The sequence below is a fragment of the Tachysurus fulvidraco genome, chromosome 8 (genome assembly GCF_022655615.1).
Source record: "Tachysurus fulvidraco isolate hzauxx_2018 chromosome 8, HZAU_PFXX_2.0, whole genome shotgun sequence".
Classification (NCBI taxonomy): domain Eukaryota; kingdom Metazoa; phylum Chordata; class Actinopteri; order Siluriformes; family Bagridae; genus Tachysurus; species Tachysurus fulvidraco.
The window spans coordinates 21,542,391-21,560,112 of NC_062525.1; the positions used below are offsets into that span (position 1 = coordinate 21,542,391).

The following is a 17,722-nucleotide window of genomic DNA, read 5'->3' on the forward strand; positions in this document are numbered from 1 at the left end:
AAAATATATAATTCATTTAAAAAAAAAAAAACTAAATGAATTTACCAAAGTATAACAATAAATGTTTAAAAAATAATTTAACAAATAACTTTATTATTAAAATTAATTTATTTGCAGGAAGAATAAATAGAAATTCTCAGTCACTTTATTGTGTCCTATACTCAGTCCAGCTCTTCTGCTCCCCTGGAGAAGAACCCAAATGGAAACTTCCACTCAGGTTGGGGATCAGCCCTGGGGGGTTCTGGGTAAACCGTAGTGTCAGAGAAAATCACCTCAGTGGTCAGAGGAATTGGAGAAACAATGGGACACTGGAACAAGAAAAATGTGTCATGTTTGGAATTCTAACAGGTTGCGCGCGAGCACACACACACACAATGCAGACAGAATGAAAAAGTCAGCGTGTTTCCCTGTAACAAACAATTCCAGTGTTAACACAGAAGACCCATCTCACCTTCTGGATCTGACAGCTGAAGACATATTTGACACCTAGAATGTGATTCTGGGGCAGAGCCAACATTCCTCTCTTAGCCCAAAGGAACCTCACTGACAGCGACACAGGCACAAGACATCCTGTCTTACACACCTCAGCCTGTAGAGTGGCCAGAAGCAAGATAACTCCCAAAATATACACAAACACAGGGGTTATGTATAAAAGAATACAAACATCATCAGCAGTTCTATTGAGATGTTCATTTAACATCTATGTAAGGAGTCTCCATTGTCAGAGATAAAACTAGCTTTTCCAACATTTATTTCCTAAAAGATGAATGAAAAGTGAACATGACAATAACATTATTTATTGATCACTGATGAAGTTAACATAAGTTTAGTATTATTACCAGAGAAGGTTCTGGACATTTTTGCACGACGACCCTGCTCTGTTGTGGTTGTGAGCCTGCTGTCATGGCGACTGTTTCAGGGGTCCTTGTCCCACGAAGGATGCTGTAGATCTGATCTCTTATTGAGGAACAGTCTTGTATATCTGACCTAATATATATATTAGACAAAATGTCTTAATCTCAGTGAGGAAATGAATACAGTAAATACTGACCTGTTTTATCGGTCAGACATCACAGTTTTCCAGTGTTGAATAGACAGAATTGTGTCAATAAAGCGTATTTTTAGTATCATTTAGTTCATCATTCTATCAGCGATACAAGTGTCGTCTTTTTTTTCAGCATTAATAACAGTACCTACCTGAAGGTGCAGCCGGTGATAGTGTTGTGTGTGAACAGGATCGGTGCACGGTTGGTGAGGTCGGGAGAGCAGTTTCCTCCCGGGGAAAGTCCTGGCATTGTCAGCTTATAGTCAGTTAATGTACACAGCCAGTCAAATAAGTGCTGAGAATTATGTACACAATATGCCAATATTGCCATATCTAACACAAAAAACACATCACTGCAGAACTGCCAACCCTGAAGTGGAATAATGTTGCAGCATTTTGTCTGTTTTAATTAAAACGAAGAAACTTATTCTAAACATTGTTACCATTAAAATTATCTGTCAAGTGTTTAAGAGTTAAAATGTATAAAGACTGACAGGTCACATATTTAATGTTTAAAGAATTAAAGCTTAATTTGATCATATTTGAAAGGAGCCTTTGATTGGTAGCAGAGAATATTTTGTGACAGCGAGTGTTTCTTATCTAAGAAGAACGGTTAAGAAGTAAGTATAAAATGCTGTAGTGCTGTGTAAGATGTTCTAGCACTTTACTGCCCAGTGTAAATCTGTGCAGATAAACATGTCATTTTTTATAAGGTGTAATATAAATCAGAAAGTTTAGTGTGCATGTCAAAAGAAAGGAAAACCTTGAGAGGATACAAGTCCAGGTTGCCTACCAAACCAGCCAATCACTGAACTCCCAACCTCCAAGCCAACCAATGGTAATCTAGGAGGAGATGGTGAGGGCGTGGCCAACTGTAACCCAGTTCATTCCAAAATTATTATTATAATTAACAAATGACTTAATGACAGATTTATAATTTACTGTATAAACTTTACTGTGACTACTGGATTGTTACAATACTGTATGGTTACAATACACAATACACTGGTGATGTTGCTATATTCAACTGTTACTACTACTATTGCTTCCATAGGGTGTTGCTGTGTTGTATTCTTACTACACTACACTACACTATTGCGGTTTGCAAACTCTATTACTGTTGCTATTCATGAATAGCAATAGTTTCTATACTCTATACTTGCAGAATTATTATATTCTACTGTTACTATATGCTATGGATACCACACTGTACTGTTGTTATACCCTGCCATTACTGCAACTACTCTTTACTGTTACTATAATTCATTGTTACCACACTGTAGCAGGACCTTCCTGTTACAGTTTCTGTACTGTAACTGTTACTGTAATCTATTACTCCACTGTTACTACTGTTGCTGTACTGTTCAATCAGTGTTTGATTCTCTACTCTTACTAACAACTTACTAGGTTGTTATACTGTATTGATAAAAAATTTTCTATACACTGAAATAAACCAAAAGTGTGAAAGCATCCGAACCTTAAACTGTACAGCGTGTTGTTGTAGTATCTGTGTTCCAAGCCTAGCATTTGTAACGCTGACTTTTATCATTGCTGCTGTAATTTCTCCTGTGTTATTGTACATAATCACGTACTCCACCTGTGATGGAAAGGAAAGCATGTTAGTTTGGAGGTGTGCCAACAGATTAGTAAAAGTCAAGATGTCACAACCTTTTTTAAACAATCTTGTACTTCTGTTAAAACAGTTAGCAGTACTCTGGCTACCTAGCATCTACTGGATCCATTCTTCACCATATTGCAAGCTACCACTTTGATAAGAGCCGCAATGTCCATTAGCAGTACCCTCGTCTTTGATGATCAGTGTTTCTGTAAGCCTTAAAACCTAGTTTGTATTTTACCTTATAAAGGTATATTATACCTTAGACACAACATTCGTGCAGGAACCATTTTCATCACTGACTTCAGGTGGGTTGCTCAGTGGGATAATGGGAATCTAAAATCGTGGGATGCACAGATTGTTTAGTCTGATATTCTTGGTTATCAGTTAAATAAAAGATGGCTGGTATAAATTACCATAATCTTTGAAATGTCCATTTCTGAAGGACGTGGAACCTGTAAAAGTTTGAAATCCATCAATTTCCAGGCCAGATGTTATACAAAAGTACAATTTGGTGCAAGACCGTCAAATAGCATGTAAATAATTCTACTGCAAAATTCTAATGTTTGGTATCAACTGTTCCAAACACTTACCCTTAGGAGACTGAAACCTGTGAAATAGGAGCTAAAACTCAGACTGCTGTCTCTTCTACATGACTGAGCACTTACAACTCGGGAACAGGACAAAGAACCTGAACGCAGAAACTCTGAAAAAGAAATATAAAATAAAATCAAACTTTTTTTTATTGCCATACATGAAATTAGCAAATTAAATGAAGGTGAATCGTACTCGCAGGATTGCGATCGACACAGGATGAAGAAGCCATGCCAGATGACGGCTGTCTGAGCACGCTCACTATGGATGTGGCATTGTAATATATCAGAATGACATCATCAACCTGCAACAGAGAGAATATGAGGTGATGTGCCATCGTTCCACAGAAGATGAGAGACTTACAGTAACAGAAATATGTGATTGGTAGCTTATGTAGCTGGAGAAGCTAAAGAGCTGAAGAGGCTACACATCTTTAGCCTCTTATCGTATTAAAGGTTAGAAGTTACATTTGAATTACAAACCTTATAAACACTTGAGCTCCAAGTGCTCTTGTCCTCTGCTAGTGAGAAGTGAGGAGAAAAGATGGAAGGCAGCCTTTCAGAGGAACTGAGGGCAGTCTGTGCTGTGCTGTCTGAATCTTAAAAAAACACAAAAGATGATATTAATTTCACTGCCTGTACCAACCTACAGACAAAAACCTAAATAGGTTAAACCTGTAGTAAAGATTGCAAAGAGATGGAGCAAGGATACAGAGCGGGTTTTACAAGCCTGTTTTGACTTCACTGATCGGAGTGTTTTTGAAGCTGCTGAGACTGTAACTTCATATATCAGTTTCTTTGAGGACATATGCATCCCTTCAAGAAAAGAAGAAAGGCACCAGGCTGTCTGAAACCCTGTTCTGACCAGCTGGCCCTGATCTTCACACAGATCTTCAACAAATCACTGAAGCTGTGTAAAGTCCCTGTCTGCTTTAAAATGCTCACCATGTCCAAAATAAACCTAAGATAACACACCTGTGGCAAAAAACTGGTTCTGGATTATCTCTCTGTTCCTAGCTCTATCTGTCAGTGGATCACCTGCTTTCTGACAGATATTCAGCAACTAGTGAGATGGGAAATTCATGTCAAAAACAGCGGCTCCGCCAACACTTGAGCCCCTCAAGGTTGTGTTCTCTCCCTACTACTCTTCTTCCTGTATACCAACGACTGCACCTCTAATTACACCTCTGTCAAGCTCCTGAAGTTTGCGAACGACACTACAGTCATCGGGCTCATCAACGACGAGGACGAGTCTGCCTACAGACAGGCGCTTAAAGAGCTGGCTGTCTGGTGCAGTCACAACGTCTTCGAGCTCAATATGCACAATACATTGAAGATGACAGTGGTGGAGTTCCTGTGCTCCACCATCTCCCAGGACCTGAGGAAGGACACTCACTCACTCAACACCATTGTAAAAAATGCTCAAAAAAGATGTACTTCCTTAGCCAGTTGAGGAAGATTAACCTGCCAAAGGAGTTGCTGATACATTTCTACTCAGCTGTCATCTAGTCTGTTCTGTGCACATCAATAAACGTCTGGTTTGGCTCAGCAACAAAATCAGACATCAGAAGACTACAAAAAAACGGTTCAGACTGCTGAAAGGATTATTGATGTTCCTCGCCCACCCTTCAAGAACTGTATTTTCCAGAGTGAGGAAAATGTGCTCAGAAAATCACTCTGGATCCCTCACATCCAAGTCATGCACATTTTGAATGTTTACCATCTGTCCAGTGCTACAGAACTCCAAATACCAGCACAACCAGGCACAAGAACAGTTTCATCCCCCAGGCAAGCTACCTCATGAACAGTTAAACATTCCCAATTATACAATAACAATGTGCAATAACCTGCCATTTATTTGTTACCACCTCCATCCTAGTTCCTCCCTGTATCCTATTCTATTCTATTCTATTCTATTCGATTTTATCATCTATAGCAGCAGTTCCCATAGTGGGGGTCACAACCGCCGGGGGTTCGCGGAGTGGCGGTCGGGGGTCGAGAGATGATTTCCAGAAACTTTATTTATTTATTTTTATTCATTTATTTTATTTGTTAAAAAAGGTTGAAATGATGTCCCTTTTGGACATTATTTATAAGTTTTTCCCTGAAGGAGACACTCCCGACCAATATGACTGAATAAGGTCACCATTCAGTGTAACCACGGCAAATCATCTGGCATCAGATACGGAAGATGAAAGTTTCCACCACTGAACCCTGAGGACGGCATTTGACGGCAAGACGCTGGAGGAGTTCTGGGTTTCTGTCGCGCTGGAATATCCACAGTTGTCGAAAGCCGTGTTGTATGTACTCATGCAATTTGGCTCAACGTATTTATGTGAAAAGACATTCTCCGCGCTGACTTACATTAAGAGTAAACACAGGTCATGGCTTAATGTAGAAAATGATCTGCGGGTGGCATTCTCTAAAATTTAACCTAGAGTGGACCTCCTTGGCTCCGCGCACATTAGGCGTTTTTCTGAATACATTTACAATTAGAATACAATTATACATGAAGTTATAATTGTTCCAAGGCGCCAGCCAATGCTGTATGCGTATTACAGGCAGCTTGTTCGTATTCTGTCTGTAAGCATTTTACAGTTATGGGATATCTTTGTTTTTGTAAATAATTTGTTAATAAAATAACCTGGCTTAGAGATTGTGTTCCTTTTTGTTTTAGCTCTATCAGTCTGTAACCAAATTGCAAATCCTCACAAGTTGTTGGCAGAAAACAAAAAAAAAAAAGGAGGGGGAGGTGTCGCTGGTCGTCAGCAGTCTAATATTGGGGGTGGCGGTCTGAAAAGTCTGGGAACCCTTGATCTATAGCACAACTGTACATACAATTTTTTTATTTTTTTTATTTATTTTTTTTGTCTATTTGTATTTACATATGTGTATTTTTATTTATTTTTTTATTCTCAGCTAAAAATAAGATGAGAATTAAAAAATATTTTACCGCTAATCCGAACTATTCTCGGGTCACGGGGAGCCTGTGCCTATCTCAGGCGTCATCGGGCATCAAGGCAGGATACACCCTGGACGGAGTGCCAACCCATCACAGGGCACACACACACTCTCATTCACTCACACACTCACACACTACGGACAATTTTCCAGAGATGCCAATCAACCTACCATGCATGTCTTTGGACCGGGGGAGGAAACCGGAGTACCCGGAGGAAACCCCCGAGGCACGGGGAGAACATGCAAACTCCACACACACAAGGCAGAGGCGGGAATTGAACCCCCAACCCTGGAGGTTTGAGGTGAACGTGCTAACCACAAAGCTACCGCGCCACCGCAAGATAAATTGTTTCCACATTTTCAAAAATCACTATAACTATCAGTAAACAGTATTTAATTAGTTTTGAGCATTTGCCTGTAAAGCTGTATCACTTTCCGTTGTTCTACATTATATGTTATACAAAGCTAACCATGTCAAATAAACACCCAAGAGAAGATTTGTATAAAATGCAGTTTAGAATTTTGTACAGTACTGTATGTTTCAGTACACAAACATTTTGAGATTGATTAGAAGGCTCATTTGCATATTGCACAAGTTTCAAATGACAAATTTCAGGTTTGGTTAAAGGCTCGTTTGCATATTATATAATTTTGTTTGAGTCAAAATAAACAATGTGGATTCTATAATTAGCGCACTATCCATATTTTAATTTAAACCAATCCATATTTTAATTTCATTTGCATATTGTATAAATTATATTTGCATATTTTGTTAATTACATCTGCAAATTTTATAACTACAGTAAAAACAATTTAAACTTAGCTTTTGTTTAGAGGCTCATTTGCATCTTGTAAAACTGCACACAAAGCAACCCACTGTGACCAGTGTAGGGATCAGTTATACAGCTCATTAACATACTGTAGGCTAAGATAAGCACGTCATTACTAACTGTAGTAGAGATAAGAGAAGATGTAGAGAGACAGAGTGTGAGAGGACGAGTGTTACCGTTTGCTCTCCGAACACAGAACAGAGAACCTGTGTCCGTCACAAGCTGAGGGTCCACGTTGGCTCGGAACATGAGCCAGCTCTCAATGCACACTCCAGGCCTTCATGCAAAAAAGAAACAAGGCATCATATGCATGGCTTACACACACTGTGGTCAAGTAAATTACTTATATTAGGATATTTCACACACAATATGTTCCTTTGATACACACAATATGTTCCAGAAATGAAGCTTTCATTCTTGATTTTTGGTAAAGGAGATCCCATGAAATTTTTTGACAAACTAAAGAAGTAAAAGTAATTTTAGTAATCTTATGTCTTGTAATATGATTTTTCTGTGTCTGGTAAATTGTTCTTTATGTGAAAGTCAAACGTGATTAACATAATTCTGTTCCTTACTCATTTTCATTCATTGATTTCCATTATATACTCGTGATGATATCCTAAACTATGATGAAATTAGTTAAGCGATAATAGTGAAATGCAAAAAATAAAAATATTTCAACTCACCTGGTTTCTTGCCTACAGTTATTAAACACAGAACTCAGATTACCGATGCCGCAGTCTATGACATCACAGCAGCAGCCAATATCACAGAAGTCAGGAGTGATGTTGCAGGTGCAACCTACAGGACAACAAACAACACTGTAAAATCTGACAAAATCTAGCACAGCATAGAGATTCGCCTTTTCTAATACTCACCTCACTGAATTCTATTCATTTCTAACTGTCTCTATTCGTGTTTAACTGTATGATATGAAACCCCCTGTTCCAGCATTAGGAACTGCATTTAAATGTTTGAAGAAAAAAAAATTGCAGACAGTTGTTGTAAATCAGTGATAGCTTTCAGCTTTTGTGATATATTTGTGATATGTTGTTTGAAAATGAGTCGGCTCTTTATGCTGAATGCATAATGCTGATGTTGGTCATTAAGATATCCAATCTTTCAGGATAAACTGAAATACAGCTTTGAAATAAATCATAATACCAATAACACAGTGATACCTAATTTCTGATTCTGCTAAATGTTATTGAATTAATTCCTCAGGAGCTCTCGGTTGCACTGCATTACAGTATAAATTGTTGTAGAAAGGACATTATTTACATTTACACTATTTACTGTAGTGTCAAATGAGTATGAGGTTCCCTTCTGAGCATGGTTCCTCTCAAGGTTTCTTCCTCATATAGTTAAGTTAAACGTTTTTAAATTTAAAATTTAATTGTATATATTCATTCATTTATTTTTATCCTTACTTTTTCTTACTCTTATTATATATTTGTTTATTTTTTCTCTCTCTTCTGTAAAGACTTTAAGACAATGGGAATTTATTAAAAGCGCTATACAAATAAATTGAATTGAATTAACTGTTCACACTTCAGGTTCTCATGAGTGTCTTTTAAACGAGATAAAATGATCTTGAAAACATTAAATCAAACTTTAAAACACCGCTGCAAAAAACGATTAACACAAAATAGAATTTCAGCTTGTGTAGAGTTGAGTGTAAGTGATGTTTTAACAGTCTTGGTACCAGGTGTAGTCTGTGCGATTGGGGTTTGGACCGTGGACACGACTGGACCCTCGGTACCGGCTCTGGGTCCGAACTCTCGTGTGATGATGTCTGGAGAATCTGTAGCATTTGTCTCTGTTGTAAAGTTTGCTGTTGTATTCACACCATTTGCAAAAGAATAATCAGTAGAATCCACCGGCGGTTGGCTTGTAAACTCTTGGGCATGTGAACAGAACAGCAAAATAACACCAAAAGCCACGACAAGCTGCACGACGACACGACGCGTCGGCATCTTAGTTCAAAAGTCTTTATTACAGGACAGCAAACATCTGAGTTATCTAGAAGATTAGACGGTTGAATTTACTGCACGCTTCAGGCGAACTAATATTTAGCTATACAGCGGTATTTAGTTAAATTATGTGGTTTATTTACTAAAATATAACCGCTGAGCGTACATCGTTACGCCGCCATTACCGTTGTCAAGGAAGTCTTGCGTTAGGAAACGTCCATGTTTCTTTGCTCAGCCAATCACGGCATCAGAACAGAATAACGTCACGGCGTAGCCGATATATATATAATGTATATTACTTTTTAATGTAATTACTTAATTACTTTACTACTTAAATACATTTATATGACAAATGAATATAGTATAAATATTTAATAATATTTAAACATTGACTACAACTTTAAGGTGTTATGGTGAGTTAATGTATAGACATTAATCTTGTTGACTGCAGTATATTATAGTATCTGTTGTTTTCTGGCGGAGTGTTATGTTTATTTTCCTTTATAAAATTAATGATTAAGTTGTTGGAATTCAGAACTCGGAACTTCCGGAAAACAAACGACCCGTGACGTGGTTGCTTAGCAACGTTTGTGGTTGGCTTCGATTAACGCTTAAAAACTTGGACCAAATTACAAAAGTAGAAGCTGTTCAAGTAAAGATGGCGTTAGAGGTAAATAATTTATTTTTGTTAACAATTTAAATGATTGTATTAGAAACCCGACAGCATTTTATCAATTTGAATAGTTAAATATCTGTTTATTTTAGTAGAAACCAATGAATATGTGTATGATTTAGTAGAATTGATGTGATCATAACACAGTGCCATCTTTATCATTTACATCTTTTAGTGTGTGGATTCTTTAGCATGTTACTGCATAATCTTATGACTCCTGGATGTGACCTACTACATTCATATATAGATGAAACAAAAATAAAAGTTGACTTGATTTTGTATCTCTACCCAGTTTTCAAGCAGCATGAAAGCACCTCCAGTAGATGAGGATGCGAACATGCAAGTGACAAAAGTCAAAGGTCAGAGTCCAGGTTTGGACACAGAGCAAGATAAGAGCAAGGCTGATGTTGAGGAGGAGCTTTCACACTCTACTCAGGATCCTAGTCCTTTCTCTACCAACAGACAGAAATCTTTCCTTCAGGTTCCACCCAAAACTTATGGAGAAATCCACATACACTCTGTTCTGTGGGTACACACACTTTGTTTTGTAACATTTCTGTTTGTAACATTGCTTAAAATGTGTCATTGGTGATATTGCATTAAAGGTGCAATTTGTAATGCAATATGCAATAAAAGATGCAGTTTGTAATATTGCATTATAGATGCGGTTTGTAATATTGCATTAAAGATGCGGTTTGTAATATTGCTTTATAGCTGCAGTTTGTAATGATGGTCTATAGGTGCAGCTTGTGACATTACTTTAAAGGTGCAGTTTGTATAATTTGTTTTACTAGATCTATTATAGAGCTACCAGTAATAGAGTCACTTTGAAAAAAACATCATACAGTATATATAAGTGACAAAATCAAAGGTCAGAGTCCAGGTTTGGACACAGAGCAAGATAAGAGCAAGGCTGATGTTGAGGAGGAGCTTTCACACTCTCTCTCTATATATATATATATATATATATATATATGATCGTATTTAAGTGTTGGCATTTTTTTGCCCAGACATTTGCTCTACTACAAGACAAGATAAAACAGAGGTGCACCAGTCGTTCTTTTTTTCTTTTCTTTTTTTTTAACCTAAAAGGCAACCATTCCTGAATCATACTTAGCTTCAGTAGATGGTAATAGGACCAGTTGGCTGAATAGGTTTTTAATTACAAACTGCTTCTTTAATTTATTCTCATTAAAAACTGCTTCTTTAAAGGATCAATTATGGTAATATTGTAAAGGGTCTATTTCAGGTCTAGTTAGTGTGCTTACTAGAATATTAAGAAATGTTCTAAATTCTAAAATGTGTAAAAATCTATTCTAAACAGAACTCGTGTGGTTTTGGTCTTATTTTTTGTTTGTTTGTTTGTTTGTTTGTTTTACCTTTTTATGCATAAAATTGCATCTTTAGCTTTTATGTGAGGCTGATTTATTTAGTGTGCTAATCTTATTTATTGCACGGTTCTGTTGAATACTGGATTCTGATTTTTCAGAGGTTTGCTGGAAATAATACAAAATTAAGATGAATTCTTTGACTTATTACCATGTGACTGGGTACATACACATCAGCACAGACGGTTACTGTTATAATAACTTGTTAGAAGATGTCTCTCATGGCATTCAAGGACTCATCCACATCCTCTATTCTGTTCCAGACAGTGCAGCTGTGAGGTTATGACCTGTCAGTTCAGTGAAGATGGGACTCTACTCGCTGTTGGGCTCAATGACGGTTCCATCAAGGTTCAGACATGTCCTGTGTGTGTGCTTAGACTAGCAAAGATGGAGGTCAGATACACAGAATGTTAATGATTTTATGTTTAAAGGTCTACAGCACTGACGAAGGGGAACTGCTTCATACTCTGAGTGACAAAGATAGTGTCCTCTGCTCTTTGCCTGTCACCAGCCTGAGCTTCACACACACCAATGAAACACACAGCGTTCTGCTGGCTACCTGTGAGATCAACTTGCACACATGCGCACCACACACAGCCATCACTCATTCCTTACATATACATTTTTTATTATGTGCTATATGAATCACAGTGTGTAGGGCTGCTAACAAAAGGGGGGTAAGAATATCGTTAAATTATGTACATTACTTTTGGTTATTAATATTAACAAGAGGAAACACAAGGCTTGCTTCTCTTAGATTAAATAATAACATTCAGCTTTGTTTACAGCACCATTAATACCCTTAGTTTTGTTTTGTTTTTTAAATCACAGAATCAGTTTATAACTAGGGTCACTGAGTCACTGTAAGTGTTCAGAACGAGGACACATTGGATTTAAGAGATTTTTTCCCCTGACAGTAGCCTCAGTGGCCCAGTCTCTGTAATTGAATATTAACTCCAGAGAGAGTCTATGTGTAGCTTATTAACTGCAGATTTCTGCGATTATATGTGTGTGTTTCCTCGGTGTATGTTCACTGTCAGATGTCAGGTCACCTTCTTGTGCATTTCAAAACTCCTCATCAAACTATTGGGAAAGACTATGCACAAAGGTTGAGTGGAACCTTTATTCATCATGTCAGGTGACTTAGAAGAATGAAATTAAAATGTGGATGTCTCCATGCCTCCATAGATTTGAGTGTCCTTCTGTTACTTTACTATTACAGTAATGAGAATGATTTAACCTTTTACACTGCATAGATTAGACAAGTACAAGGCAACGAAATGCAGTTTGGCATCTAACCAGAAGTTATATAAGCAGCAAGTGCAAGATGTACAGTATATACAGAATAATCACAGTATTTACTGTATGAACAGGATCATATACTGAGGAATATGCTATAGATATACATGTATGGATATACAGGATATACAGGTTGGGTGCTATAGACATGAAATATACACAGTGTTATATATTATAATTTAGTTTATTAATACTAATATTTATAATTATAGTTTAGTAAGGTGGTTTTAGTAAGGTGGCTCCTGAAACACCTATGAATATCTATGGGCAGAGTGAGAGGAGTCTGCGAGCTCGATGCAGAGAATGCTGAGAATGCTGCAAGCTCGATGCAGACAGCGTTTCCTTTGGACATCCTCAATAGCTGGAAGCAGTTCCTGTGATTCGCTGAGCAGTTTTCACCCCTCGTTGCAGTGCCTTTTGGTCTGCGGCTGTGCAGTTACCATACCAGACTGTGACACAGTTGGTCAGGAGGCTCTCAATCACACAGCAATAGAAGATAGATAGATAGATAGATAGATAGATAGATAGATAGATAGATAGATAGATAGATAGATAGATAGATAGATAGATAGATGGATGGATGGATGGATGGATGGATGGATGGATGGATGGATGGAGGTTCGAATATTGCAAGAGAATACTGCACACTATCACCTCAACAGTGAAGCATGGTGGTGTTAGTGTCACGGTGTGGTGGTGTTTTTTAGTGGGATTGTTCTAGTGCCCACATATGCTGGTTCTCTCTCTCTCTGTATTCTAGATGCCAGTGGGAGCTTGAAGTGCTGGTACATATGGGGCCGGCAGTGTGTGTGGTGGGTGACAGAAACAGAGAATGGAAAAAATGAGGGAGAACAGAAAAGGCAGAGCCTCTGTCTGTCCATTTCTCCCTCTGGGGAAAATGCGGTGACCGGTGGCTCTGACTCAGACATCTATCTCTACGATCTCAACACACACCAGAGAATACAGATCCTCAAGTCCAGGTATATCCCAGTTTCCCATCATGCAGTGTGCCATTTATTTGTTATGCATCTTGTGATCTTGTGTGTATGATTTTCTCAACCTTCCTAAGCTCTACGAGGATTACAATGGATGGCCACAGCTCACGTGTCTTTGCCCTGAAGTTTCATCCTGAGAGAGAAACAGAGTTCATTTCAGGAGGATGGGACAACTCTGTTCAAGTGAATGATCATTTCTTTTACCCTTCATTAACACTCACAGTATGGTGTGTTATATTAAGAATCTGTAATCAGTAAAATAATCACATTGTGGGTTTTTTTTGTTGTTGTTGGTTTGTTGTTTTTAGTTCTGGGACACAAGACAGCACAATGCAGTCAGGTACAGTATGTTCAACTGAATATATTTTATTGAAATTCTACATTAAGAATAGTTATTCTACATGGTTAATTATAAATATCTAAAAAGAATCCATAATACAGGGATTTGTATGGTGAACATTAACAGAAAGACATTCAAATATTATTTAGAAAAGAAGCAGTTTATGGGTCTTCGATGTCTTTGATTTTATTCATGAGAGAGAGAGAAAAAATATGACTAGAGGAACTACCAAATCATATGTATAAATGTATAGAAAGTATGACATTTAAATATAATGTAATTTTTTTTCTTAATGAAAAAATTCATGATGGTATAAGATCAATAATTTGCGATGAAGAGTTGAAAGAAATGCCACGGTTAATATGTGCGGATACATTTTTTAACAAACTTTTAACTTATAATTAGAATGCTGTATGGTCCACATGTGTGTGGTGATGCCCTACAAATTGACCCATCAACCAATCAGATTCTGTCCGGTTCCTGGAGAAAAGACAGCACCTTGGAGGTAAATCACACCCTCATGAAGGATAAGGATTTATTACAGAATCCATCCAGTGCAAAAGGCTTCTAGTCTAATGACAAAAATTCTTGCAGAATCTAGGCTTGTAAAGGACACATCAAAATTGCAGGGATATACAGAATGAGGTCTTGTGGTGGTGAAGTGGGTAGGGTTTAAAAAAATTTTCAAAGCTGCTGAGTTTAGGACAGTTTGATGATCAACAGTGAACAAAAACAGTATCATAAAAGCACTACTCTTAGGCCTTGACATTTTTATTACTATGGTTGAAAAGAACACAATCAGCACACAATATCATCATTTATTCCTGGAGTCTTTCCTGAGGAAAAAAATTTACACATTAGCACTGTTACTATATCAATGCACACACATTACCCTGCTGAATAGTTAGTTTTACTAACCCTCATCAGTCTATTAAGTAAGCTAGATAAGCGAACATCATCACTATTGCACAAGTAGCCAGTCGTCAGAACACGTTTTCTGCTAACATGGCTAGCATGTGACTGGCATATTTACCTAAAATATACAATCAGCTGCAAAAAAGCTACATAATCGGTCTTTATTTTATTCTTTATTAAAATTAGGTGTGGGATTACAGTTCAGGCATCAAAGTGACCGATGTACCCCCTGACCCACATGGAGACAGCATGGTGACCATAAATACACACACTCGACAACCTAACCCCACACACACACACACACACACACACACACACACACACACACACATTATTACTAATTAGTATCTCTCTCATTTCCTAATCGCAGATGTATACATGCAAGTGGATGGGAGGTGATATAGTAGCAGCCGGAGGCCATGCTAATGCACTGAGGGTCCTTGATCGCCACAGTCTATCGGTGTGTATCACTGAACCATTACACCAGTTAATAATGAATTTCTAAGGGGTGATTAAAATATTGACACTCCAGCAATTCAATTGTGTAGGATTTTTAAGTAGCTGAGTGAAATTAAGCCAGTTCTGTTCAGAAGTCAGGATTAGGACTCCAAATGAAGGAGACCTTCTTAGAAAAGCCTGAAGGAAATTTTGTGAAAGTTTGAAAAACATAATGGTCAAAACTGCCATGATGATTAAGCGCCAATTCTCTGCAGTAATTTGTATGGAATAAATCGCTGTGTTTTCGAATATTTTTCGAAATGTTATTCCTCTTGTACTTCCTCTCTCTCTCTCAGGTGAAGGCACGGTTGTTTGACTTGCCCTATGCTGTATACAGTTCTTCCATCTGTCCATCTGGAAAGTGGGCGGGGCTTATAGCGGCCACCTGCGGAGACCAAGTGTTTCTGTTGAGCATGGATCATCGAAAAAAGAACACTGCAGAAAAGATTTCATAACTTTTATAGCAGTTATTGCCGAACATTATTTTTTCACACTGATCATTTGTCCAAAGCTGACAGAATGGTAATTTAAATAATTATTAATGTCTTGGTATACATTTACATTTATAGCATTTAGCAGACACTCTTATCCAGAGTGACTTACATTTTCTTATTTATACACATGAGCAATTGAGGGTTAAGGGCCTTGCTCAGGGGCCCTGCAGTGGCAATTGGTGGACCTGGGATTCGAACCAACAACCTTCCGATCAGTAGTCAAACACCTTAACCACTGAGCTACCACATATCCATAAATACACTCTACTGTCATTTTTACATTTTATTCCTTTTTTCTTAGGATCAACCGTAAAAATAAAATCCTATACTTATAAGCAAACAAACCACTACATTCATTTGCACTGCTGAACCTTGGACCCATTGTCAATATCCCACAGTGTGCCTGATATTGAAGCCTGCTTTTCTGACAAGCTTCTGAATATTAGAGATTTCTTGAAGAGATCTAGCTGTTTATTCACACGTGTTTAGCCGGTTATGATTACTGATTAACACTCTTAGTTGTTTCTGATTCATTTAAACCATTAGGAATTGAGAGCTACCTGTAATACAGTACTGTCATATTATTAAAGTTCATCTGATACATTATTTCTAGAGTGTATGTTAATACTGAATGTTTTTAAAATAAAAATGTACGTTGTTCAAGATTTCCTAACTACTACACAACACTGCCCATAGTACATCAGATGCTTGCTCAGTTCCAGGCAGAGATATAAACACTGACAAATCTGGAATTCATCTGCTGTCTCCTGAGGGTTTGTCTAACCACTCTGCTTTAAAGCAAAGAGATGGATAGAGACAGATAAAGTAAGAGAGTGGAAAATAGTAGAGGAAGCAAACAGATCCAACGGGATAGAGATAAATCCAAAAGAACTTTACAATATCTAAGAAATATTTCTTATATCTGTGACCAAAAGCATGTGAACCATAGGGTATAAAGTCCTAATTTTGATAATTAAACTGAGAATGACTACGCAACCCCCACTTTAACAACTTAGTGGGAGAAAATAAGACAACCCACTCAAGCAATTCAAATGAATGAATTATAAGCCAGAGTACAAAGGAGTTTACAATTTATTCAACAGCAATGATAAAATACAAGCTCCACATATACAAAGACTATCAACAGCTCCCCCCCCACTGGTTCAGATTTAAACCCCCACTGGGCATAAAGGAATGAGTTCTAGCATTAATAAAAAAAATAAACACAAAAATCACCAAAATTAAACCTGTATGAAAAATATTTCAATCGCACCTCAAATCCAAAGAATAAACAAATAAGCAAACACCCAATACGCAAGAACTCAATACACAAACCCATGTAGAGGAAGATCAAATTATTAAAACAGGAGCGTATAATTCCCCGTTATATTTTATCGTGTATAATGATGTAAAGAAATACAAAAAAATGGAAAAGAAAATAAACGAAAAATACAAAAGGAAAGAAACAGTGGTTGCCCAGTCAACAGCCAAAAGTAAAACAGCCGGATTAACCTGGCTGCCTCATTTGAAGAGAAGCTTTTCCTCTTTGTCCAATATGAATAAAACTGACTAGTGATATCAGGTGCTATTGAGCAATTGATTGTGTGTTACACATGCTGTTCGTGAAAGCTGTTATAAACTCAAAGTTATAGGTGAAATCCCTAATTTAATGAAATTTGTCTGTCTGAAATATGACTTCATAGACAATTTTGGTGCTGTTATGTGTTTGAGTAGAGCACTAAACTGAGATTAGGTCTAATTATGCTTTTTAAAGTCACCTAGTTTAAATACCATAAACATCTTTGTTGAATCCAATGTAAAAAAAAAACAAACAAACAAACAAACAAAAAAACTTCAAATCAAACCAATAAAACACAGACTTCACAGCAATTGCAAGCAGCACATTCCCATTCTCATTACCAAGTCTCCGTCCTACCACTGTGATGGTTCTAGTTTGTATTATTCTTGTTCTCCTGGTTTTGTCTGGATCTTGTTTTTGTTGTTTTCTCTATCATGTTTAGCCTGTTTCACATTTCTGAAGGATTCCTTGTCCTTTTGGCTCATTTGCCCTCTATATATTCAAGTCCTCAGAGACAACATATA

General features: G+C 37.4%; 2 protein-coding genes across 4 annotated transcripts; one reads left to right on the forward strand and one right to left on the reverse strand.

Annotated features, from left to right (window-relative positions):
- Nucleotides 1-73: 73 nt before the first annotated feature.
- LOC113650620 (tectonic-3-like) lies at nucleotides 74-9,248 on the reverse strand. The gene is made up of 14 exons (XM_027159047.2): nucleotides 8,750-9,248; nucleotides 7,731-7,845; nucleotides 7,221-7,321; nucleotides 3,737-3,852; nucleotides 3,450-3,558; nucleotides 3,254-3,366; nucleotides 3,077-3,115; nucleotides 2,922-2,996; nucleotides 2,523-2,642; nucleotides 1,822-1,917; nucleotides 1,198-1,301; nucleotides 840-987; nucleotides 452-589; nucleotides 74-308 (listed from the first exon to the last, which is right to left on the reverse strand). Exons 1-14 carry the CDS (start codon nucleotides 9,018-9,020, stop codon nucleotides 162-164), a joined length of 1,692 nt encoding a protein of 563 aa, XP_027014848.1. The 5' UTR covers nucleotides 9,021-9,248; the 3' UTR covers nucleotides 74-161.
- Nucleotides 9,249-9,291: 43 nt separating this feature from the next.
- LOC113650621 (ribosome assembly protein 4-like) lies at nucleotides 9,292-16,225 on the forward strand. Of its 3 annotated transcripts, XM_027159048.2 has the most exons (12): nucleotides 9,292-9,430; nucleotides 9,553-9,687; nucleotides 9,983-10,215; nucleotides 11,342-11,426; nucleotides 11,510-11,639; nucleotides 13,138-13,357; nucleotides 13,447-13,555; nucleotides 13,681-13,712; nucleotides 14,118-14,217; nucleotides 14,814-14,879; nucleotides 14,998-15,087; nucleotides 15,422-16,225. In XM_027159048.2, exons 1-12 carry the CDS (start codon nucleotides 9,428-9,430, stop codon nucleotides 15,578-15,580), a joined length of 1,362 nt encoding a protein of 453 aa, XP_027014849.2. In that variant the 5' UTR covers nucleotides 9,292-9,427; the 3' UTR covers nucleotides 15,581-16,225. The 3 variants fall into 3 exon arrangements, with proteins under 3 accessions (XP_027014849.2, XP_027014850.2, XP_027014851.1); XM_027159049.2 differs by lacking the exon at nucleotides 14,814-14,879; XM_027159050.2 differs by having other exon boundaries at nucleotides 9,422-9,687.
- Nucleotides 16,226-17,722: the final 1,497 nt, after the last annotated feature.